Source organism: Convolutriloba macropyga, chromosome 6 (assembly GCF_964194025.1).
Source record: "Convolutriloba macropyga chromosome 6, txConMacr16.3, whole genome shotgun sequence".
NCBI lineage: Eukaryota > Metazoa > Xenacoelomorpha > Acoela > Convolutidae > Convolutriloba > Convolutriloba macropyga.
In genome coordinates, this window is record NC_134473.1 from 10,855,589 (window position 1) to 10,882,749 (window position 27,161).

Genomic DNA, 27,161 nt, shown 5'->3' on the forward strand with positions numbered 1-27,161 from the left:
CTCATATCAGATCAGACAAGATAATAATCAAATCTTATTTTACCGGATTTGCTTTTTGTTTTCGAACCTTTCAATTTCTTTTGTATTAGCATACATTTTCTATCATGTTGCTTTCGTTGTTATACCTTCCCAATGCAAAAAAATCATGGAATTCAAATGCTTTTCAAAATATATAGAGGACTTACACTTCTAGACTGTGATCAATTTTAGAAAGCTGCGATGTTAATCAGAATTAAAGCAGAGCTGTAATAGCCAAAGTTAACTTCATTCGATCAGCCAATCTACGAAGTGTTTATCTGTTTTGATGTTAGGAGACAATAGCAAACACTATATATCTACCCAAATTTTACGACTCTCCCAAATCAAGGTACAGGTAGCGAACTAACCTGTCTAACCGGTTTGAAAACTCCGAAGAAAAACGTCACTGTTTGACAAAATAGATTTTCGTTTTAGAAAGCTTACCTTCTAGTTAAAACTGTTATGAAGACAAGCATGTAACGTTACTCAGAGACTGAAAAACTTTTAATTATTTGCTTAAGAAAAATACCGACCACAGTTATAAAAAATAGTTTTTTTTCGAAAATAGACGCGCAAAATTTATTAAATTAACGCTACGAACATCGAACAGTTTTAGCTCTCATAGAGCGACAGATTAAAATTGTTTAACTTACACGGAGCATTTCTCATATTGTACTCTTTCGACTCGACTAAAACTACTTTGCAGTTTGGTTACTTTACCAGGTATGTTATTTTTAGTTTGAAAATAGTGCTCACACCCATTCATATCGTGAAACTCTTTCTTTCGTTAACTTTTCAAGGCCATACATATTTACACGCCGTTTCTGTATAAAACTAATTTGCTCAAAACAGAAATTATGTTCAAACAACTTTAACACACTTGATTTTTCATGCTGTCTTTGTCATAAGAGTTTAACAAGATTTCTTCGCCAGTCCGCAGCCAAAAATATATGCTGGGTTTTGTGGCATGTTATTGCTGCTCTTTATTTCATCTCAAGTAAAAATGATGTTATAATAGCATTGCCTTTGAAAGCGAAATTGGACCTTGCTAGTAAATATTGACCCCCAGCTGAAGTTTCGGATCTTTTCCGTTTGTGCACCAATACGTTATTCAACCCCAGTTACAGAGCACGTTGCATTAGATAGCAAATCATTATGTAAAAAAATGCCGCGTGCGTCTGGGGGTGCAAGTAGTATATGCACCCACTAAGCTTGGGTGGCACAAACGGAAAAGGTTCGAAATTTCAATCAAGGTATAGGTCATTGCAATGGTCCCTTGTAAAGACAACAAATAGTTTGTCCAGAAAGTATGGCAATCATGGCCCCTGAATCTGTTCAGAGGTAAACACTGACAACTGACAACATAAACCGAAGCACGTTCTGAACCAAAAAGCAACCTTTCACTCACTCGCAATGGGTTTTATCGAAAGCAACTTTTTCAACTCAAAATAAGCATGCTAAAAATTCCAGTTCCGGCTATTTGGAACAGTTGTGAGATACGTAATAGTTCTGTCAACTTATGAGCGCAAACCCTAACATATAACACTCTCAACAATATTTAAGAGATATTACCGCTCAACAACCACCGTTTGATATTATCAGAATCAATTTTAAACACAAGCACTTCTGAGCGTGAACAAGTTTGAGCCGCAAGGAGTGTGATCTGAAACGCTCTTAAAGGCATGATTAGGTGCTAAAAATCAGTTTTTAGCCCACTTTAAATGATAATATTATTAAATTGTTTTCAACTACGTTATGGGCGTTACTGTAATTAACCACGCTAGAGCAAAACACAACCTATTTGTTAGGTCATCAAAAGGTCCTTACGGTCCTAGTCAAATGATGCCAAGTAGCAGCACTAACGTTCACCTGAAATTGATCAGTGGTGAGAACTGTATAAAAATGAGAGAGACGTCACAAAAACCTATTTTGATTGGCTACCGAGTGTACAACAGCCTAATTCCAATAATCAGGAAAATTTTGTTTCAAACTTAAATAAATATTTTGTATGCTCGGTGTTTTAGACGTCAGAAATTCTTGTTATGTTCAGTTTTAAAACACCGAAAATTGTTGGTATATGTGTTTTTAGATGTGAGAATTCGTAAGTATGTTCGATTTCAAACGTACAAAATGAACGAAACTGTCGGCATAATTGGCTTCAGACTACAAGAAAACTTCGAAACTCCGTAAAAATAATATAATCAACAGAAGTAATATCAAAGTAATTGTCGTTTTTCAAAAACAACCAAGGAAATTATATTTGTTCAACTGTTTTTGTTAAAGAGCTACAAAAGAATTTTCAATAAATTTGCACATTGATTTGACTTGTTTCTCAGGCAAGTATGTGTAAAATTCTTGCAAAACGAACTTAATCTTAACATGTGAATATTTGATTAACAGAAACCAATTTCTCGCATTTCGACAACTGACACTTTTTTACGTTTCAAAACAAGCATACCCAACATTTTTTACGCTTAAAAATCAACAATACAAAATCATGCAAAGCTCAACGTACCGAGGCTTTCTTACGCTTTAGACTAAACGTACTGGAAATTTACTCTGTTTATTACCGAACATGCTAAAAAAAACTAGCGTATCAAAGATTTCACGATTTTTTGTATTATCCCTGTATGATTTCCAGGAAATCATATATGGTCCTTGTACGACTACCAAGAATTCATACAAATCATATATGACCTAGTATGATTACCAAGAATCATATATGACCTAATACGAAATCAAAGAAAGTTGTATGATCGTTGACCCGGGTTTAGTTCCTTTTCTAGTTCAATTTGATAGATTAATTCGTTACATTGTCTGTCCACGTTGTCTACTTTTCAGTTTGCCCGCTATTTTCTTTTTCAATGTGATGTTGTAAACGTTGCATGATCAAATTTAAGATCAAACTTTTGGTTAAACTCTGAATTTCCTTCTCTCCAATTCTAATAGAGTTTTCAGTTGATTCTCTTTTATCCGAACTTCGCTCCGCAAAACGCTCAGAATAAAAGATCTAACAAAAAGTGATATTCAATAAGCGAATCGCTAGTTCAAAAGTAAAAGCTGTATTCGCAGAGTGAATACCATTGAAAACACCATCGAAAAATTGAATCACTAGTTCAAAAGTAAAAGCTGTATGCGCAGAGTGAATACCATTGAATACCATAGCTTCAAAGGCGATGTTGGAGTCATTTTATTCGAATAACATATATCAATAGTGGTAAACAGCTTACCATCAGCTTTTAAATGAGGCATCGAAATGAGGCAACTTTTAGTATCGAAACTTAGGGTCGTCGTCTCTTTACGCAAAAATTTCCACACGACAATATTTACGATTTCTTAACTCCAAAACCCTGGAAAACGCTGGAAAAAGCCTTCATTCGGCCTCGTAATATCACTTTCGATCGTTATGTCTTTTTCTCCAGAAAACAAAAGAAGGGCGAAACGGTGGAGCAAATTTACAGGGTTCTCAAGGAACTGGCAGAAAATTGTCATTTTGAAAATCGCGTGGAGGCAATCACTCTGCAAATATAATCCCTCAAAATTGAACCAAAAAGTAAATATCAATCATATCAACGAAACAACATGCGAGATGCCTTCAAAGAAACGTATCAATAGAGTTCGTTTTTATGATGCAACTCAAAGCTCAAATTCGCCCTCAACGTCAGCGACCTCCTCTCGCGCCGCAAATTCAACGACAAATTCCGCAAATGCAACTCGCGCTGCGAACCAAACGTCAACTCCCCCAAATGCAACTCGCGCAGCAAATTCGCGATAAATTTTATCTCCGACATCCCCAGCATTATCTTCCAATCGAAGGACACCTCTCACACCAAGTCCCCAAATTCCTAGCTTTGACCACATTATCAGCAAAAATTTCAGCAAATCATTGATCGCCTCGCTAACTAGTAAGCACGCTGTGATAAAAGAAGTACGCGGTTGCATTATTACTAATAACGAAAGTCGTTTAAAAGCCCTAAATCCCTATACACACTCATACTGGAGAGATCTCCACGTACGATCCGGCTGCTTTTGCATCGATGAAAAAGTGGCGATAACAAACGTACTGCGAGAGACTTTGATTGACGACATGCATGCGAACCACCCGGGTACGTGGAGGATGATCTGTATTGCCACGCACTGCTGGTGGCCATATATGAAACAGGAACTTATCGTCAAAGCGACAAAGTGCAAGCCCTGCACTGCTATCGGTAAGAATTAAAAATCTGTAATTCCCGCCAAGTAATTTATACCTCATATATCATGCGTCCAACCAAATCAAGAATTGCAAATTGATTTTGGGGGACCCATCTTTGACGAAAAAGGCGCTGAAATATATTTCTTAACTGCTATAGACCTATTTTCTAAATGTCCAACTGCATGTATATATGAAAAGGCCAATGAGCCAAATGTTCTCAATTTTTTGGACATATACAATGAAAATTATGGAAATCCACGCTCCATTGGTCTGGATCAAGCGAAAGATTTAGTTGGAAATCAAGTAAGGACTTTCTGCAACAAAAACAACATTGGAGCTCCAGTAGATCACCGTCAGGCTATTGGTTTAGTGGAAAGATTAATTCGAACGATAAGAAAAGATTGGCATGTATAAAAGTAAAAAAATCAGTAAAAAAACACATTCCATGTAAGACATGCATTAAAGATAGTCATTAATCAATTGCAAAATTGCCAACTGAAAACAGCAAAGATCTCGCCATTCGAAGCACACTTTGGTTGTAAGCCTTATACCCCGCAGAGCGCAATCGCTACTAAACCTAAATTGTCTAATCTCTCCTACGAGAATATCGTTAACAATTATTTAGATGAGGTTAGAGTAACACCCGCGGAAATCCTTCCCGATGACAAATGGGTAAACGGGTACCGCAGTGATATTGAGGTGGATCTTGGGATGTCTGACGCAGCGCGAAACGCAAATAATCGGGAACAAGCGAGCACGGACGGCGAGTCTCGTTTCATCCGAACAAGCGCGTGTAGACCAATACCAGTCACACGAGGTTTTGGCCCCAGGGTCGCATATATTGAAGGTCAGCCTAACAACCTCGACCATCAAAGAGCTCGACAAACAAATTGTAACTGTTCGCAATAGCGACATTGCAATATTTGGAACGCCGCAGGAGAGACAATTTCCCTTAAAGGCACATACAGATCGATGAGGACCCCGCACGTGCGAAAAATTAGTGGAGGAACAAATCCAGTCGCATTTAAAACACTTCAAGCGAAAACTTAAAAGCGACAAGAAAATGAAACATCGTAAACGAGATTCGGGCAGTGGAGTGTCTTCATCACGCTTCAATATATCACGCGCGATGCGAGGGCGCATACCGCAAGTTCCCGATTTTGCCACCCTACGAAATCAAACTGCGGAGCCTCAAATTGATTCGCCAAGCTATTTAATTCTAAGGAATTGCAGCTCCTCCCAAGCGCCCACGCCGAGCGGTGGACATAGAAAACTTTCATCCACCGTCCGCATCACTTGTAGAGATTGTTCAACACTTGGCTATACAACAACCTGAGGCGTGCAATATTTCTCCGATAATCGGTGAAGTTTCGCCACCTGCACAACAAGTGCAACCCAAAATTGATCAAAAGACGCCGACTCTGGTGCAATCAATGACAGTTCTGGAGGCGGAAAAATCAGGAAAACCAAGATCTACAAGAATAACTCTGATCATCATGAAAACTGTAGAAACAGCTGATTTCATTTCCTATTAGTAATATTAGATTATTATTTTTTATTATAACCAGCAAATACATTTTTACTATTTATTTAACCGGGGACCAAGTACTCATTTGTAAAAATTGCTATTAATTATATCATCAAGAAAAATTGTTAATAATTTTTCTTTTGTTGCAATAGAGGGTATGTGATACACGGGGATATACTATATCCCATTTTTTAATTGATGCAGTAAAATTCCGTATGATGTATTTATTTAGTTCGTTTTGTTTGCCCTTCAATTTCATTTAATGATTTGTTCAATTCTTGTCTCGTGATTTTTTACTACTTCCTTTCTTGGTTTCCTGCTTCGTGATCAGACATGTCTGATCACACCTTCTCGTCTTGCTTATAAATTCTTGAGTTCAGACTTTCGTAATTCCATTTCAAATTCAGTTGAATCTCTTTATTTGTAAACTCGCTCCGCAAGTAAACGTAGCATAAATAAGTTAAAATTTCGTCCCGCGAATCACAATCTGGAAAGTAGAAAACGCACCCGCCTCGCGATAGACTATTGACTTTTAAAAAAGTATGACAGCCCCCAATGAAGCCCACTCATCGTACCGAAGTTCGCACTTCATGCAGCCCTGGTCGCAGATTAAGTAAGAAAGAAATATTCAAAGCACTTACTGTATTTGCTCAAAACACGTTCATGTGGTCTGATAGCACAACTGTCCTCCAATGGTTATGTTCACTGAATTCGTAATTGGGCTCAAAAAGAAACAAATGATTTTGAGCTCAAATACAAATCATTGCTTTATTTTTGTTACAACCGAACTGACATCTCAAGGCCAAGAAAAAATAAGTTTTCTGTCAATCAATTAAATGAGATGAATATTATGATTTGACGCCTCATTCTGTTTTTACTTGTTCTTCTGACTCACTTTAGTGTTAAAAGAACCGTAAGCTCAACTGTTTCTTTCTCAGTCAATTTTGACCGAGTGATTTAATTGACGTTACAAAAACGTTCATTCGGCATTTCCTTTTGTTAGCTTTTTCTGAATCCCTAGCCTCCTCTTTTCTATTATGTTTTGACTTTTTATAACAAAATAAATTTTTTTAAATTGCAAATTGCAGATAACTTTTTTTTGCTGTTCTGTTTGACAAAAATGTTATGGTTCACCTTTAAGTTGTGAAATTAACCCGAACAAAGAGGTAACAGGAGCAAAAGAAGCAGTAGATTAAGCGTCGGGCGCGAGAAGTCATCGCAAATATTAATGGCTGATTAAAAATTCCTAGTAATGACGAATGGTTCAGCTTTTTTCGAAGATATCATTGAATTAAAGGGACGGAACTTGAATCTCCTTGCTGCAACTTGTGGTTTTTTAATCACGCTATGACACCTTAGGTTAATTTCGAGATGCCAAATTTAACTAATTTTTCTTCCGCATAGTCGGAAATACTTGAAATTTTTAAAATTATTTTGAGATTGATCATGTCAGTGAAAGGCTAAAGGCAAAGTCATGTCAAGTAACCCCGATGATACCCGACGGATGTCACCAAGCTAACTGTTTGTCACATTTATCGTTCTTAGTCTACTTAATTGATGTTGGTAAATTGCTTTGTCCCCAACTGGCTGGAAATAAGATTAAGCTCAAGATAATTAATTCGCCAATATTGATAACAAGTTGGGACTTTGAATAGAAGGTTTTTCCATAATGAAAAGGGTGCTGGAAAAAGCAAAGAATGCAACTAAAAACACATCACGATCAATATACAACGAATGACATGCTGAAATGCTCCCTTATCTGTTCTTAAAATGTGTCAAATATTTGTACTTTAATAACTGAACTAATCTAATTAGGTTATTTTACATTAACAGCGTTCTATCGCACAAAACAACGTAAAAATTCAACTATGTAGTACAATTAACAAAACGTAGCTAGTGTAAGGACACCTGAAATATCTTAAATGAAATTTGATTGAAATTCTTGATCAATGTTTTTTTGCTACGAAAAAATCAAAATATGTATAAACTCACAAAATCTTTCCATGAGTTTCAAGAAAGAAACAATGATCCGGTTCGGTGCGAGATTTGTGACAGCTGTTTCTTAATCCGTAAGTTGTAAGGAATGTAGCTTTCTGAAACTGATCAGCTGTTAACTTTTCTTGGATAGTGGTTTACTTTTTATCTATAGTCGGGATAAGACACCCCAGGTCGAGACCGAATGGTTAACTTGTAAGAACTTACAAGTTTATTGCAAAAGATGGTTAACTTGTAAGATTTTGCAAGTTTCTTGCAAAAGATGGTTAACTTGTAAGAACTTGCAAGTCGAATGGTTAATCTGTAAGAACTTGTAAGTCGAATGGTTATCCTGTAAGAACTTGCAAGTCGAATGGCTAAATTGTAAGTTTCTTGCAAGTTCGTTTCGGTCGAGCACAACTCTTATTGGTTAATTCAATTTAACATTCAGTTATTTAACGTAGAAAGCGCGTGGGAGTTCGTTGCTCTGTTTGGATAACATAATACAAGACCTAAGTTGACAAAATGGTTACCTTTCGAATTTTGTCAATTCAAAAGAGTTCCTTTTGCAAATCCATTAAAAACAGTAGATCTCAACTAGCTTCTTCGCGATTGATGTTTTAATAATGGTTCCAAAATATTGGCTTTGATTGAATTTTCAAGTTCATATGTCAGAATTTTTGCAAAACAATTTAGTGGCCCATCATTTTCATACTTTTTTTCATAATTTTAACTCACATTTTTCCAGATTCTATTTTTTCAAAACATTCGTGTACATTCATGTCTTGCAACGCTTTGTTTACGGTTTAGTGTTTGCGTGTATGTGTGTGTGTGTGTGTGTGTGTGTGTGTGCGTGGTGTGTGGGCGTGGTGTTTGTGTGTGTGGTGTGTGGTGTGTATGGGAGTGGTTAACTTGTAAGTAACTTGTAAGTCTAATGGTTAACTTGTAAGAGCCTTGTAAGTCGAGTGGTTAACTTGTGAGAAGTCTTAAGTCGAATGGTTAACTTGTACGAGCTTTCAAGTATTTGGAAGAAAAACTTGCAAGGCGATGCATCGCCTTTTAAGTTTTTGACAGAAACTCGCAAGTTCTTACAAGTTTACCTTTTGACCTCGACCCGGGACTGTAACCGTGGACAAAAGTGACGGCAAAAGTGGACAACGGTGACTAAAATCTTGTCATCATTTTTTTGTTTGCTAAGAAATATGCTCATTATAGGCAATAGCGTTGGATATTTCAAACTTTTAGGAAAATTTGATTCAATATCTCCTACAGTAGCGCATATACTTATCACACGTATTGACCAATCTAATTATAAAAAACTGGGTCGTGAAAAATGTTGAAATGTTCAAGGAAATTTGCTTGGTAAAAGGAAAATTACTCCGTATATTTCTTAAGTAATTAATATGCATATTAAAACGATCTGGTAAAATCGTTTCAAGAATTATCATCTAAGCAGCTGTAAAAGAACTTTTTAAGACATCCGAAGTTTTGTCAAAAAAATACAGAATTTTATTCATCTTGGCAAAATGTTTCAAGTTTTGCTTCATTGAGTAGTTTGCTGTTAAATATAAAATAGATCCATGATTTTTGTATAAAAAAAAGTTGAATGGAAAACTAAGTGAATGAAATTCCAGGTCCCAGCTGTCTACATGATGTATAATGTTAACATAATTGTCCAGTTAAAACTTCTGCTCAGGTTGTTGAATCACATCGCAGATTTTCTCTGCCATCATTGTACAAACAGAGACCAAAGGTCCACTGGGTGCATCTGGGATAATAGAACTATCCACTACTCTCAAATTACCAACACCCCACACTCGACCCTGGTTATCAGTGACCGCCATGGAATCGGAATAACTTCCCATTTTGCATGTGCCCTCGTAATATCCGTGTGACCCCACCATTTCTCTAACGTAGCCTTCCAGTTGTTGTTCCGTTTGGACATCAGGAGGAGGAAGAATTACCATCTGAACATCGTCTGAGAGCGCTTCGTGCTGGAAGAGTTGTCGGACAGCCTTGAAATGACAATTGAGTCACATGTCTACATAACTTGTATATTCTTTATTTTTTGTTTTGCGCGGCGTTATTGTTGTTTGAATTACTGGACAGTTAAGTTAATGAATAAACAGTGGACTTATCAGACACAGTTAATGGAAACCGACGCCGACACAAATATGTTTCATAATTTTTCGACTCTCTACACCGGTCTTTTAAGTTTGCAAACATTTTACGTAAAGCGCCTTTAAACCAATACCATAAAAATTTGCAATAATTTTAACTAAGAGCTATCAACGGCAACCAAAAGCATTTAAAATTTTCAAAGATTCTATGTGTTGTAAACAATATTCGAAAGGAAAATTGATTATTTTTTTCGCTTGCTACAGACAGTTCGATCTTTCGTTGTTCGCAACATTGTTGTTTTTTCACACTACAAACCAACAGAATTGTTAACATCTGACTGATTATGTGGTTGTAGTCGAGAGATTTTGAGATTTTTCTAAAACAGAAAAAAAAACAGAAATTTGTATCAATCAATTTACTGTACTTTTTGCCTGTAAATAGTTCTTTGTGGCCCATGTTTGCAAAAATTTTAGCTCCTAAGTATTAAAAATTTCTTAAATTAAAAAGTTGTCATGATTGTGATGCCGTTATCATATAAAATATATTGTATTGTGCACAAAATGGGAGCTTTCGTTCTATGATTATAATTTGTTTGTTCAACTCTCCATTTTATTAAATAGGAAAAATATACAATTGACTTGAAATAAAAAAAGATGTTAAAATTCATCATTAAGTCAACAAAAAATTTTTATTTCTCATACATGTTGGCTACAAAAAAACAAAAAATATTGGGCACAATAAAAAAATGTTAGTTGCCAGAAAAACGTTGACAATTTTTGGAAAAATTGCAACAGTCTTTTTGAGATCCGACGAATTCCTTTGTTAATTATGATGAATTTTGAATATTAGTACACTTTTTAGCATCTGAAATTTTGGAGCAACATTTGCAAACGCATAGTACAATTTGATCGTGCTACCTCAATGATAGCGAGAGGGAGATTTAAAGAAGGAATTCGGCCTTTCGGAAATTGAGTTTCGTTTAAAGTGCTTTTAATGAACTAATTAGGTCATTTAGTTCCTTCATCTCTCTTCCTTTCTTCGAAATAGCCGCATAGCAAACGATAGTTGAATAGCAATTATTATTGCTGATTACTGATTCTATTTGACAACATTGTGCTACACAGCTCAATAAGTGCTCTACCCGGGCTTTGATAATCACTTGCAATTTTTTTGAACTCGACATGCGTTATGTTGTCAGCCTTCTTCACATTAAACTTAGTTATTCCTGCAAAAATATGTAATCCGATTTTACATTTCACTTGTGTGAATCACATTTTCTCGCTACTAAAATTGTTAATCCTCTCAAAGTGGCCGACATATGTGCAGTTTACAAGGGCAATTAATAACACAAGTAAAAACATGGATTGTGATCTCTTATTATATTCGAGTATCAGTTTTTACAAATTCGCTCATCACTTTGCTGGTCTCAATTTGATGTATCACAATTCAAGTTTTTGTTTTTGAAGCTTATTTTAGATATATCATAGATCTAATGTTTTAGAGACTCCAGTCTGTTTCAATTTTTTGTAAGCTCGCAATTATGTTACTCAAATTTTCGGACCTAATTTCTGATTGAGAACTTTTGTTCATATCAACAAATTTGTAAATATATGTATTTTTAATTTTTTAACGAAGGCAATGAAAATGCTTTGATTTTTTCTTCTTCCACTTTTTTTATTACAGATTGACAGTTACACCCAATGATTTTGAATTGGAAACAATGATCAAAGGTTTTTGGTATTTCGTGCTTCAGTTTACTTGAAGATGACGTCTGTAGTTTTTAGTTCGTTTGATGTTAAGGCAAAGTGTCATACCTTGTGTTCAAGGTCAAAACAACTTTCAAGGTCTCAACAAAATTGTAACCAAGAATTACCACGTGCTTTAACAAAGTCACAAGAATTGTAACTTTCACAACGACAAGTTTCTTTCCGTTTGGATTCAAAAAGCAATACATAAGCGAAAAAAGCGTTGAAGCAGAGCTTCATTAGTAATCGATTATATTGAAATGAACTTGTATTCATTTCTGGTCCGCCGACCCGGGTGAAACCGTCAAACTAGGTAGCATTAATCGTCCCCTCTGCGGTTCTAAGACTAAGTGTAACGTTTTTTGTGTGTTTTTCGGTTGTCTTTTTGGTCGGGGGACAGATACCTGGTGACTTTTTGGGTTTTTTCTTTGTTTACATCTAGGAAGAATCATCCGAATCAAAGACACCCAAACCAAAGACCGACACAGCAAAAACAAAGACACAGCAAAGACCAATACAGCAAAGACAAAGACACAGCAAAGAACAACAGAGCAAAGGCAACGAGACAGCAAAGAAAAAGCAACTAATTAATCACCAAAGCCAAAGACAAAAGACAAAGCACCAAACAAAAGTCTTCAACAATGACAGAAAACCTCGAGAGATTGAAAAAGTCAAGAACAGCCCACCGCACCGTTGCAACCAGATTAAACAACGAAGCCAAAACAAATACAGAAAGACCTGGACAAAATGTCAGTGAAGAGGAGCTCATACGACTGGAGCAAATCTCGACATTGTTGACAAAAAACAGTTGTACCTATCAGACATGAATCAGAAAATTCAAAACTTGATCGATGACACCGACAGACTCGACGAAGAAATCGAAGAATCAGAAGATTACGACGACAAAATAGGACAACATGTTGACCTAATCAACCGCTTTGTCATGTACAAAAGAACCCCAGCCAGATCTTCAACACCACGTTTAGCAACTGGACCAACGTCCATCACAAACGTGAAGCTGCCGAAGCTGGAATTGCCAACTTTTTGTGGAGACTACAAGGATTAGACGTCTTTCTTCGACCAGTTCAATGGAGCAGTGACAAGCAACAGCCAGATAACAGACAGTCAAAAGTTGCAGTATCTAAAAACATCAGTGAAAGGAGATGCCGCAAAGCTTTTGACCTCTCTCCAAGTCACAGACGCAAACTTCAGTACAGCATGCGACATCCTGAGGAACAGATACGACAACAAACGTCTGATTCTACGAGCCCATGTTCATGCAATAGTTTCACAGAAGCCGGTAACAAATTAAAACCCATTCGAGATCTCATGGAGACAATAGAAGAACACAGATTAGCGCTCAGCAACCTTGGACAGCCCGTGGACGATCAGGACATCTTTTTCGTGTACCTCATTGCAGAGAAATTGCCCTCCGAAACGAGAAAATGTTGGGAACTTTCGTCACCAGGAAGAAATCCCCAACGCTATCATGATATGAAAGACTTCATGGAAGAAAGAACACGCGCCCTTGAAGCAGCCACACAGCAGTTAGCATCAACCATCGACAAGAAGCCCACAAGCAGCCCACAACTTCAAAAATTCCATTCACATATAGCCACATCAGCGACTACGTGTGAATGTTGCGACGAAAACCACAAAATTTATCAATGCCAAAGTTTCAAAGCACTTTCAGTAAAGGACCGAGCTCAGTTGATTAAGACAAAGGGACTTTGCTTCAACTGCTTACGCCCTGGACATCGAAGTGAACAATGCAACGGTTCAACATGTAAGAAATGCAAACGCAAGCACAACAGTCTTTTGCATTTGGATGCCAATAACAACTCGAGGACAACTTCAACAGCGCCAGCAGTGAAAATTAGCAGCACGTCACTACAAGAAGCAAGCAATCAAGCATAGAAAACAGTCAACAAAAGCAAAGAAAAATTTACAGCCGCAGCACAGTCGCAGAATGAAGAAGAAGAAGAAGAAGTATTTCTTCCCACCGCAACCGTTTCAGTTGACAACAACGGAAAAACAACTGGTATTAGAGCAACCTTAGACTCAGGATCACAAAGCAACCTCATCACGGAAGATGCAGTACAACGCCTTGGATTGAAGAAAGAAAAAGCCGACGGCCGAGTTTTTCGGACTCGGAGTTCAAGAAGTCAACAACAGCAAAGGATCAGTAAACTTGATTCTGAAAACGAAGGACGAAGACTTCATCAACATCAGAGCAACCGTCTTAGCCAAATTGACCAGCAATCTGCCCTCACATCATGTGAATGTCAGCGTTTGGACAAAACTTCAGGACCTCAGTCTTGCGGACCCAAACTTCAATCAGCCATCCATCGTTGATTTGATAATTGGAGCAGGACACTATGAAGAACTGATGATTGGAGACAACAGAATCAAGGAGCCTCAAAAGCCAATTACCTACCGCCTATCCTGTTTTGGTTGGCTCGTGATCGGACGTGAGAGTCAACTTGAAAAGAAGAGTACTCAATTTTAGTCTTTTTTGATTTGTTCAGAACCAGACAATTTACAGCGATTCTGGAAGATTGAAGAAATTCCAACAGCAACACAGTGGACATCAGTAGAACAGAAATGCGAAGATCACTTCAAAAGTACCACCCGATGCAACTCAGAGGGAAGATTTGTTGTGAAACTCCCTTTCAAAGAAGACGCCAAACCCCTGGGTGACTCGTATCATCAAGCAAAAAGAAGACTACGGAGCCTCATCTTCCGACTGGAGAAACAACCAGATATATACAACAGATACAGTCAGTTCATTCAAGAATTCATTCAACTTGGACACATGGAAGAAGTTCCCAGGAACAAAATTCATATGCCTGCCACAAACTGTTTTTACTTGCCACATCATTGTGTCATCAAAGACGCCAGCAGCACAACTAAACTAAGAGTCGTATTCGATGCCTCAGCTAAGTCAGCCAGCGGAGTATGTTTAAACGACCGTCTAATGGTTGGACCGCAACTTCAAAAGGATCTGTTTGGAATTCTGATTCGTTTTCGGTTTCATCAGGTAGCACTATCTGCAGACATTGCCAAGATGTACCGACATGTTCAACTTGACGATGAAGACAAGGATTTTCGCAGGGTTCTGTGGAAAAATCCAAATGACACCGATCTGAAAACATACAGAATGAAAAGAGTGACCTATGGAATAGCATCATCTTTGTACCACTCAATTAGACCTCTCAAAGCCTTAGCAGACAGTTGCACCAACAGCAACCTCCGCCTTGCAATCAATAACGACATGTATGTGGACAATTTGCTAACAGGGGCCTCAGATGTTGAGCACGCCGCTCAATTGCAGGACGCAATCATCGCAACACTGAAAAAGCTTGTTTTGATATACGAAAATGGACATCAAGTGTTTCGTCACTTGTTGAGCGATTGTCTTCCAGTTTTCGCGAAACTTCAGACGAAATGATCATCAACAGCAACGACTACACAGTCAAAACCCTTGGAATGAAGTGGAGCCCTGTTCCAGATCATTTCACCTTCACAGTTTGCCTGGACAAAGACTTTCCCAAAACAAAGAGGAAAATATTATCGGAAGTCACAAAGTTGTTTGACCCACTCGGATGGTTGTCACCAACAACAATTCAGTTGAAATCCTTCTTGCAAATTCTTTGGATAGACAAGTAGACCTGGGACGAAACCCTATCGTTAAACATCCTGGAACAATACGGAAGATTTCGACATCAACTCAAAAAACTGGAGAAGATCAAACTTGAACGACGAGCTTTTGCAGCACCTTTTTCATCATCTTTGGAGCTTCATGTGTTTTGCGACGCCTCAACCACAGCGTATGCCGCAGTTGTCTACGTGCGAGAGCAAATGGACGACCGAGTGCACACACAAATGCTAACAGCCAAAACACGCGTTGCCCCAATCAAAACTTTATGTGTTCCACGTTTAGAACTCAATTGTCCCAAGCAGTAAAAGAAGCCATCAATGACAACCGTTTTCTCAATCCCAAAGTCTGCTTGGATCAATTCACAAGTGACCCTTGCCTGGATTAAAGATATCCCCAAAAAATGGAAGACTTTCGTTGCTAGCCGAGTTGCCAAGATTCAGAGCATCATTCCTTCAGAAAATTGGAGGTTTGTACCAACCGAAGACAATCCAGCCAATTGCGCATCACGAGGAATTTCAGCCGACAAACTTCTCAATCACCAACTTTGGTGGAAGGGACCCAATTGGCTGCGTCGAGACGAGCAGTTTTGGCCTTCATTGGATGCTACACCTCTCTACAACGCCTCAACTGACGCTTTAGCCGAAGTAAACTCATCAGCCCAACTATCTCTAGTATTGCAGCATCAGCAGCAAGACAACAGAATATTAGATCTTATCAGCAGACAGTCTTCAATGTATCGACTTGTAAAAGTGTTCGCTTACGTCAAACTATTCACTCAACGACTACAAGCAAGATTAAAGAGAAGGTCAAGCAACAATCACAGTCAGTCGCTACCTGCAATTGATCATTCAAATACATATCAAAAACCAAAACCAAAAGCATTTTCCAACAAAAAGCCGCACGGGAATCTTCAACTATAGTCTTCCGACAACAACCGAGATCATCAGCATCTACAACACACGATGAAACCCCGGGACCAATCTTTAAACAAATTCACAGAAAAATTGTTCGTATTCAACCAGCAGGAAAACCCTTGCGAAGATTTGAGTTTATCCAGCAACAATCCGGACGCACCTCATCTGCAGAATATCTGCTATCGAAACGATTCCCAACAACCACAGCCCTTTCTTCAGAGCAGCCATAAAGACCAATCCCTACAGCCAAACATTCATCACCGCAGTCAAAAAGCAGATTTGTGCCCGCAGCCCCCTCTCTCTTTCGAGCACGCAGAGCCGAAGGAAGAGAAATCTACGGAACGTATGAACGGACTTCAGCAAACAACCACTGAAATCCAGTCAACATCGACAGACTTGGTTCCACAATCCTGCAATTTTCTTTCAACACCAGAAGATTATCATGAATTGCACACCTTTATTAACCCAAATAAACAGCATCCGCACTTCAATATTCAACGTCTAAATGAAACGCAACAAAAACAATACAAATCAATGGAACAACAATCCCAGCACGAATCTGTTTATGAGCTACAGACGGATTTATCAACAAGTGTTTCATCGCCGCCAACAAGCCTTCTATCAACAGTTAAGAAGAAGAAGTAGCACATGACAGCAAAGAGACAAATTGGTGTTTGTCATCAACTTTCCCCATCGGATCTCCGTTCAGCCAGAATAGCCCTTTACAGCATCGTGCAACAACTCTTTCTGCCAGAATTCAAGTATATTAAAGGATCAATAATACCAGAAGACTCAACTTCAAACCTACCTGTTGAATCATCCAGTAAGCGTATCAAGAAGAACAGTCATTTACTTAGCCTCTCCCCATTCTTTGACGAAGACAACAACGTCATCCGCGTTGGTGGTAGGCTTGCAAATTCGCCGTATAGCGTGGACAAAAAGTTCCCCATAATAATTCCAAAATTATCTCCACTAGCCGAGTTACTCATCCAAGAAAGTCATTTGAGAAACCTTCACAGTGGACCCAGATGACCCTTTTTGCCCTCCGACAAACAGTTTGGATTCCTGGAGGAATCGCCAGTGTTAAGAAGGTTATTCACAACTGCAAGCCCTGCATACGATTTGACGCCCGCATACGCCAGCCATTAATGGGACATCTAGCAGAACGGATAGTTGAATCTTTTGTCTTCCAGTTCACTCGGATGGACTATTGTGGACCGTTTTACACCAAAGATTCTTCACAGAAACTGCAAAATTCATACGCAGCTATATTCATTTGTTTCACCACAAAGGCGATACACTTAGAGCCAGTGGAAAATCTAACCAGAGAAGACTGCCTCGATACCCTCAAGAGATTCACCGGAAGACGCGGTACTCCCCAAGCAATCTACAGTGACAAATCGACAACATTCATAGGAGCCCGAGGAGAACTCGAATTCAGGCGACTTCTTCGTGATGAAGAGTTCAAGGATCTCATTAACAATTTTGCGAGCCAAAATCGCATTGATTGGTTTACAATACCACCCAGGACGCCGCATTTTGGAGGACTGTGGGAAGCAGCTGTTAAGTCTATGAAGCGCCATCTCTACAGAACAGTTGGATCGACTAAGTTATCAACCAGTGCTTTCACAACTCTCCTGACCCAAATTGAGGCCATCCTCAATTATCGCCCTTTAACAGCGCCATCAACCAACATCAACGATCCCCTAGCTTTAACCCCTGGACATTTCATCATCGGAAGACCCATCACAGCAATACCCGAGCCATCTTCACCAAAGAACAACACCTTGTCACGACATTGGAGAAACATAGACAAAATGATTCGTCAGTTCTGGAAGAAATGGAGTGTCGAATACTTATCTTCATTGCAGCAGCGGAACAAATGGAGGACAGAAAACGTACAACCAGCAGTGGACGATATTTTGATCATCAAAGAAGACAACACTCCCCCAATGTGTTGGCCGCTTGCTCGTATAGTACAGACATTCGACGGTAATGACAACATTGTTCGTGTTCTTCAAGTGAAAACACAAACTGGAGTTTACATCAGACCAGTCAGTCGCCTCATACCCCTTCATCGAGAAGAACCAGAAGATCGTGGAGCAGATTAAATCAATAAACTTTGAGAAAAACCTAAAAATTCTCAATTGGTTTCATCACAGCTTCGACAACATGTACCAAATCAGTTTTATATGAAATTGATAACATTTCTGACAATTTTCACAAAAACCAAGTTGTCAGTTTCAACAAAATCATCTTCTTTGTACCCTCAACTGTACTCGCAGGATAAGAACAAAGGAAGCCCACAGATGTCACAATTGAACGAGTTCAAGGAGGCCGGGGAATGTTCGAGGTCAAAAGAACTTTCAAGGTGGGCGATAACAAATAATTTGAATTATAGGGCATTAATCGGTCTAAAAGTGAACCTGTGTCCTTTATACACTTTGCAGATTCAGTTTTCAGGTCAATCATATGATAGTAATTATGTTTTTATTATCATTTACTATTTACCTCAAATAATTTGAAGAGATTACATAAAATTAGAATAGTTATAGAGGTTTTAGATCATAGTTATTTGCACCACTCATTTTTTCGGACTCTTTGATCTACTCCGAATTAAATTTTCATCAGTCGATTTTGCGGCTATTACGTAATCTCCAAGATATTTCAACTTTGATGGACTTTTATATTATAAAAATTCTCAAGACGTTTAATTACCAACCTTCACACCCTCAATGGCATTTTGCACATCCCTGTTGTCACTTAGCATGCCAAAGTCTACGAGAGGGTCAGCTTTTGGGTCACTGCTCTGGAGAGTGACAGATCCCTTGCTGTAGCACTGGGCGTTGGAAACAACACACAAATACCCAGGATCTTCCGAATGGTCTTGCTGGAACACGCTTCCTCCAGGGAATGGTCCGAAAAGAAAGTCTCCAAAAAGGAAGTTGGAATTTGGTCGGCTCAGCTAAAATGAAAACCCGTAACAATTAAGCAAGACGAGCAATTGATATTTGCTGGAGTGTGTGAGTTTTCTCTTCCGGATCAGATCTCAAATTCAAATATTATGATAAGTGAGGCGTCGAGGTTCACTATCAATAATGAAATGTAAGAAATTATAGGAAAACAAAATTTTATGAGCGAAATGGTCAATGCACCCACATGGGTACTAATAATCACAACATTTAGGAAATGTTATGATTAATGGTGCCCATTTGGGCACAATAAACATCCTGCTTTTTTGATACGATAGACGCTCGTAATGTCGATAAGCAATCCAACAAATTAAAATAAATTGAATTTCTGGAATTAAAGAGGCCTTGACTTGTAAAAACACGGTCCTCGAAAATCATTAGCTTCGAGAGGACCGTTCTTGACAGATATTGCGTGTATGAAAAAACTGGGTTAGATTTATAAGTTTTCCTTGACTATGGCTCAAAATAAGATTGCAGTCCTTGCAGTTCGGCACAGTAATAAACGAGCACTCGAATTTGGCGCCTCAATAATTAGTTGTTGTAATGCTTTTTACAATAGTCCAATTCTTTCCGAGAAACGAAATGTGCTTAGAATGACTATCGAGCGTCACTTCTCATGTTGTCACTCGTTGACTAAAGGATAAGGGTATCAAAAAGCCGATTCAGTATACAAAGAGTGGGTTTATTTCATTTAGTTCAAGTTACTTCAATCATTAGACACTTATTATTAATTAAATGTCACTAGCTCACCTTGTCATCAGTTTTGACAATAGCTGCAACTGTGGCCCCGAATGAAGTGTGTGGTCCCGTATGATCTATGAACCAATCACGCTGTGCCATTTCCTTTTTGTTGTTCGGATACATACTATAGTAGTACTTATCCGATTTGATCACACAGGCAACTGGGACTAATATTGGCGCCTGGATAAAAATCGGCTGCTTTTTAATTAGAAACATTCAATATTTTCAATGTTTTATTTGATAGCAAATTTTTCCAAATTAAATAATCCCAGCATTGATTCTTTAAAGACGCGCATTGTAAAAAAACGCGGCTTTACTGAAGTCTAACAAAAGCTACAGATATGCGTTCTACTCCCCGGAAGAATAGCACGACAAAAATATCAGAACCTGAAGCTTTTTGCCAACTCCAGGTAGGTTGCGTATGTTCTCTATTCCCAGCGCCTCTATCTCTTCCTTGGGTCCAATTCCTGAGAGTAGAAGGATTTTAGGAGTGAGCAGTCCACCGCAGCAAAGAATGACCTCTTTTATGGCATTCGCATGCGACACTTCTCCTGTCTCACGGTTAAAGAATTCAACACCTGCAAAGAAACCAGGAGAGTCGACAATGTGTGTTTGCATATAATTTTCAGATCCCTATTGTCGGCAAAGTGCCGAAACCAAAAAAGATTTAAGCAACGATTGAAGAGATAGAGATAGAAATATAAAGTTAAAGCAACTTCAAGATGTTATCTTGTAGTGGTTCTATCTGTATTGTCTAAAAACAATGTGCCATATTCCAGGTAGCGATTTGGTTGAAAAATAATGTAAGAATTGTGGTGTATAGCGGTTAAAAAAATAATTTTCACCGCGAAGCGCCAGCATCTTTTTGCGATCAATGCGGTGAAAGCGGTGAATTTTTGTAAGATTTGCGATTTTCAGCGGTGAAATTTTTATTTTGACCGCATTCACCAAATTTCTTACAAAAAAGAAACTGCCGTAAAGGGGTTAGAACCTCTCACCTCTTGCATGTCAAAAATTTCTTATTCCACTGCGCAATCTTTCACGTACTTTATTAATATTTCTTGTGAATATAAATCACATTCAATAAACGTTATTAATAACAAATGCGTTGAATATTGCAAGATTTGCGGTTTTTTTTCTGCGCTGAATTTTTTGTTTTCACTGCTTAAGCAGTGAAAAAAATAGTTCATGGTCACAATCGAGAAGCGGTGAAAATAAAAATTTCACCGCTAAAAATTCTCCGGAAAAAAATTGCAATGATTTTCAGCGGTGAATTTTCGTAAAACTTGCAATCCTTCGCGTTGAATTATTTTTTTCATCGCGTTCCTCGCTTTCAACGCTAAAAATTGCAATTCTTACATCTTTGTAACGCCTTCACCGCAAGTATTACATTTTTAGCGGGTTTTGGCGTTGACACCTCGCCCCGGGTCGTCAACCCTATGGAAAAATTGGTAACTAAATCCTTTACCATAAATTGTTACCATAGTTGCAGTTCTGAAAAAAGTTGTCCCTCTCAATTGAAATATTATAAACATTAGGATATTTTCATTCTAAAAATTTATTTTGTTTGATGAGATAGAGACATTTCAATTTGTTTGAAATTAAAGTGTCAGGAAAATTATAAAAAAAAGTTTTTAAGCCATCATATCTTTCTGATTTTTGCTACTTTAAAATCTAAAACCTTAGATATTACATCTACAAAAAAATCAAACTACTGGAACAACTAAGCAACCAATAAAAAATGGACAAAGTGTGGTTTCGTTTCCAAAACAATTCATAAATTTTTAGCATGAATGGTATAAACTAAGTTGCGAATTCAAACAATCTCTTTCAGACTAATAATGAAAATATCTTCCATTTCACTTGTCATTTGTTAAAAAATGCCAAATTGGCCCAGATCAAAATTTATCGCGAAAGTGAAAAAAATGGAAGTTTGAGTTACTCCCATAAGTGGGCACTATTAACGCTCATGCACCATTATTTGGAATAATTGCAAAAATTGTGCTGGCCCACAAAAAAGTCATTTGTCCATACGTGAGATCAAGATAAGACATTCGACAATATCTGATCTAAAATATTGAGCACCTAAAATCTTGTGGACGAAATCTTATCTGTCCGAAGACATAAAATCTCATGAACCATGTCAAAATTCGACAAAATATTTAAAAAGCAGATAAACAGCACATAAGAGCAAAAAAACATATTTGTTTACCAAAAACATGTTTTATATAAAAACTTCTTAAAAATGTTATCAACTTTTAGAACATTTTTGGATCTCATTTGTGAACTCTTAATAAAGTTATTAAAGGGATTTCTACCAAGTCAGAAGAACAATTAAATGTAGCTGACACATAATGGCTGTGTGTTAAAATGTTGCTGGAAACAAAAAAAAATAAAATTAAGAAACTCTAGGTCCTTTATCTCTAAAATTTAAATTAGTTCATAGAGTTATCACTAATTTATCTTAGTAGATCTGTGAACGAAAGGCTTAGCTTGATGTTTATCCCAAATTTTGTTGTCTCTGAAATAATCTTGTGTTTATTTTCGTTTGTTTTCGCTAGCGGAGGTTGAGGCTGCCTTAGGGCTTCGATAAGGACGGACTCAAATGTGGTCTGATGTGATCTTAGAAAGTTCTTCGTTTTTAGTACAAGAAATGATCTGTATCACAACAACACAATCCAAATATTTTGTCTTGCTTTTTGGGTAATGTCCTTTTTTGCTATTTTGCAAAAGCTACAATGTCGTCCCATTCTTTGGAAAACTACCATGCTCCCAAATTGTACGTTATTATTTCCAATAAATTTTTCATGTGCTTATTATCAAAGACTCTGAAGAAATACAATAGAAAGAATAAATTTCTTGCACATGAATTGACGTTATAAAACTTTCCAACAAATTTTCTATCGTTCTTGGTCGGATCTCTAAGCCGAAACATGGGCTGGTCGCATGAAAATGACTGGTGTGATTGCAGAAAATATTGATAACGGAAACTTCTCTATCAGCTTGACTTGACATACTTGCTCTTAAGTCCATAACGTTGTTTCTACTGTGAGTGCTCCTTACAATAGGATTTTGCGGTTGCGTTTTTCCACTCTACGCATTCCCATAGATTTAACAGAAAATTAATATCAGGAAATAGCACGCCTAATTTGAAATCTATCATTGTTTTTCAATAATGGGAAATTCTAAAGTCAAGTCTTACAAGTCGTAGCCGAGACTTGTCAATTGTAGAATCGGATTCGCGACTCGAATTGTAGCAATTGCAATTTAATTTCCAAATTAAAAAAAGTAAATTTGAAGTTGCAAAAAAATTCTGAAACGTTCCAGATTTTCGGGATTAATTTTGAGGCACTTTCCAAATATTCCACTACTGGCGCAAGAATCGTGTCGTATAGGGTACTAGAGACTTCCCGCTTTTCTTCTGAAGATGACCCCGTTGAGTTTCACGCGCCTAATCTACGTCAACTTCTTCAATATATCTTTTTACCTATTTAACTAATAGTCTGGATGTATTCCCGTTGTTCTCGTTTTTTATAACTAAAGTTATGTGATCAAATATTCAGTTTTATCCAAAAAATTCTCAAAACTGCCTGACAATTGCATCTTTTTAAACGATCTCATTGTCTAGATGCTGCTTCTCAAGTTTAAGATTTTTGTTATGAGAGAATTATAATTTTGATTCTGATTTAATCTATAATGACTTCTTTTTGCGTGACTGCATGCCCAAGAGAATTATGTACCGCCAATTTGTTGAGCTCCGTCGGTCGTGATTTTACAATTGTTTCAATCCAACTTAGCATTGCGTTTGCTTGAATAAACTAATTGTACTGAAGGAATGAAACATATGGTTCGCAACTGGTTCGAACCCAGTACTGGTCCTTTTTAACAAAAGTTGCACCAGCATAGACCCCCTAACAGGTAATGACCACAAACTCTAGTCTCTGAGCTTAACCGCAAAAGACAGACAAGATAGTTAGAAACTAAGAAAGAGATGACGCGCAGTTTAAGGGGGAGTGTTAGAAGGTTGAGAGAGAACAACCTAATGTAAAATGTGCATAAAATGAGCTTGACATAGCTTGACATGAAGCTCTACTTGTTTAACGTAAACTTGGCTAGAGGAATGAAGCCTCGAACAATAAAGAATGTGAGAACGGTTTATAAGAGATGCTCAAGTTTGAGAGCTTAAGACCAGTTGGCTTAAATGGGTAGCACACCAGGCTTGCAATTAATAGATATTGGTTCGAATCAATCCACTACTGGTCCATTTTCCCAGTAGTTGCACATGCATAGAGCAACTAATATTTCACGCTTTATTTTTTAATGCTAACACCAGGCTGTACGTTTTTTTTATTCGAATAATTTTGTTTCTGAGCACCTGCAAATTGTGTCAGCTGTATCGAACTTTTAATGGTTTCAGTTTTGATGCGGAATTACAAATTTTTGATGCAAATTGTTGGTCCAAGTTGATTTTTGTGATAACGATATCAGAATTTTTCTCATAATTTCGAAATGTTTTTTGAATGTTTCCGGACTCCATAGTACCTATTGAGGTGTTTTTTCTGTGAATGGCTCAGTTGCAACCAATGTTACGTCCAATGGTCGTTAACTGTTCTATTTTTCCGTGTTTTGTTCACTTAATTCATTAGTAAGTGCCAGTGCTAGTTTTGCAACTTTCCAAGTTCCCATGATTGTGATGCTTGTTTACCGGACTTGTTCGATAAATTTTACTTTTATAAAGGACATTAATTTGCTAATAACCCAGATTGTGGTGTCAGGCAAACACAAACAACCTCTGATCAGACCATTTGGGTTGAATACGAATATAGTACGACCCAAATCACAGCGTCTGAAAAAAGATAAAATTGCAGGACCTATATATTTTTTAACTCACAGGGACCTATATTTTATTACCAATGTTTTTGTTAACTCATAGACAAAGCTTGAACAAATTCAAAGCATACATTGGTGATACGTTCGTCCAATAATTCGGTCCAACCATTCAAAAGATTTTTATCTCATTAAAGTTAAAGTTGAGTACTACAAGTTAATCGCAAATTTTATAGAAATTTTAATTAACTTGAACGGGAATTATGGAATGGTCTGATTTGACTGCTCAGAGTTCGCTTTGGTCTGGCGCCTCAACTGTGGTCTTTGCATACGTCTTTTTCAATCGGTCTTCTGATTAAAAATCTTAACTTTATCGGAATTGTGTACTTTTGTCGGAATTCTGTACTTTTGTGTTTATCTTTCTTTTGGTGTACAGAATTAAACGGTTCTAATCCAATGTTCTTTAACGTGAAAATCTTGTGCTCTTTTATTCAAAATTTTTAGCGGTCAATATTTACAAAACTGATTTCACTGAATTCAATTTAACTTCCAATCTTTATCTTTGTCAATGAGTTCCTGTCATAGTTCCAAATAAAGTAAGTCGTTTCCAAGTTGGACATGCAATTATTGCGTGCCAAGACTAATTGATTGATCGTGAGAAGAACTTAATATGAACAGAAAAAGAGACCACAAGAGTTTTAGATTGCGTCAACTTTTTCATAGGGTATTTGAAGCTTCGTCGAGAGATTAAAAACCACCTTCAATGCCCTGTAGTGGTATGGCTCCTTTACACTCTTCAATCACTGATTAAAAAACACTAAAGAACGAAAAATAGGGAAACAATTGTGGGATTGAAAAAACACTCCACAGGGTTTATTAGACTTTTCGAGTATTGATTTTAGAACGAATTTTAAACATTTTGAAGGAAGCAACTTTTAGAGTGAATAAGTAAGATGTCAAGAAATCGAGATGCAGAATTACTCACCAGTTGCATGTGATCCTTCCACAGTTACCTTAGCAACTTGGGTTTTACACAACACATGAAGATTTTCCCTGGACAGAACTGGGTGCAGGTATCCTTGTGAGGGACTGTGCCTGACTCCCTTGTGAGTTTGGGATTCAATGGGAGAGAACCCCTCCATCTGGCCGCTGTTGAGGTCACTGGAAAAATACGAAGTGTGTTTTAATGCAAAATGTGTTTTCAAAAATCAAATAATAAGCGTCATGATAGCTAAAAACATGAAAATTTTAAGCTTTAAAGCGCCAAAAATAGGCACGGTAATTTATTTACGCAATAAACGTCGTGTATGCAACTGAAAATATCAATTGTTACATTTTCCGCACCGAAGCAGCGGTTATAGAGTCTTTGTCAATGTCATCCTTATCAGAGGATTTTTGCACTCAATGCGAGAAAGTCTTCGAAAAATTTGATTCTCCAACAAACTTCCGCTCGTTTAACGCTCCTATTACTCAATTTTTTTGTCACTACTCTTATTAACTGAAATTTTAGCGATATTAAAGAGAAGACATACAACTAACAATGCTAACAATGCACATTTTATCATCCCACTAAAGGAACAAATATCTGCTACCAGCAGACAAACTATGAATAAATCGATCTTACGGGCTCTGACCATTAAATTGTTAAAATTAGCTAATTTAGTAAGTCATTTATCATCTTTAGAAAACGATATCAAGATTTTCTTGTAGGTTTCTAACTCAGTAACAGGATATCCCATCTGTTTAGCCGCATTGAGTACAGCAGACGCAAAGTGACTTTTTTCAGGTTTTGTCAGTTTCATGGGTCCACTGGTTCCCCTGACGTCCGTGTTGCATTTGAATGTACAACCCTCCACTCTTTTGAAGTACGGAGCCACATCACTCCAACCCCAACCTTCAACTCCTTAAATAATTAAAAATATTTAGTAGTCATAGGTTGCTTCAGAAAAAAAGAACACCTTTTTGGGCTTTCCAACTATATTTTTGCTCTGGCGTATGTACATCACAAAATTTTAATTGGATTCAGATCGGGACCGTCTGATGAATATTCAAGTACATCCCGCTCCTTTTCTTTTTAAAATGTGATGACGTCTTTTGATTAATGCACAGGAGCATTGTCTTGTTGAAAATTAAAGTCGTGAAAATTTTATTTTTCTTCGTAACTTCTTTCTAAACTAGAACCCCCAGCTTCTTTGAACATCTAAAAAATATTTTCCGTCCCTCTGATTGTATTGTCTCCCTCCAAAAACACATTAGATTGTTATCGGATTTCAAATGTGTCATATTTTTTTCAAGAAATCTTGCTCCTCCTCCGTGAAAAAGTCTAGAGCACAATTCTTTGACTAGAGTTTCAACGAATTTCTTAGTTTTTTGGTTTGTTTGCAAGCATGCTATGTACTTCATTTTCATTTAAGTTGTGTATTTTTTGTTCATCAAAATCGGACAAATCCAATCACAACAGCGTG

The 27,161-nt window shown here is 37.5% G+C and overlaps 2 protein-coding genes across 2 annotated transcripts in view; both read right to left on the reverse strand.

The window, feature by feature from the left end:
* Nucleotides 1–545, reverse strand: part of LOC142340755 (choline dehydrogenase, mitochondrial-like) — a 55,197-nt gene extending 54,652 nt beyond the window's left edge. Inside the window, exon 1 of the mRNA XM_075391459.1 lies at nt 463–545. The gene's annotated coding sequence lies outside the window, so the exon portion shown is untranslated. The remainder of the gene's footprint in view (nt 1–462) is intronic.
* An 8,772-nt stretch (nt 546–9,317) lies between these two features.
* The window catches only part of LOC142341226 (oxygen-dependent choline dehydrogenase-like), a 23,923-nt gene continuing 6,079 nt past the window's right edge, over nt 9,318–27,161 (reverse strand). Inside the window, exons 3-8 of the mRNA XM_075392146.1 lie at nt 26,416–26,599; nt 25,682–25,857; nt 20,257–20,447; nt 19,879–20,049; nt 18,879–19,121; nt 9,318–9,730 (exon numbers count right to left, since the gene is read on the reverse strand). Coding sequence (XP_075248261.1) covers nt 9,395–9,730; nt 18,879–19,121; nt 19,879–20,049; nt 20,257–20,447; nt 25,682–25,857; nt 26,416–26,599 — 1,301 coding nt within the window. The 3' untranslated portion in view covers nt 9,318–9,394. The remainder of the gene's footprint in view (nt 9,731–18,878; nt 19,122–19,878; nt 20,050–20,256; nt 20,448–25,681; nt 25,858–26,415; nt 26,600–27,161) is intronic.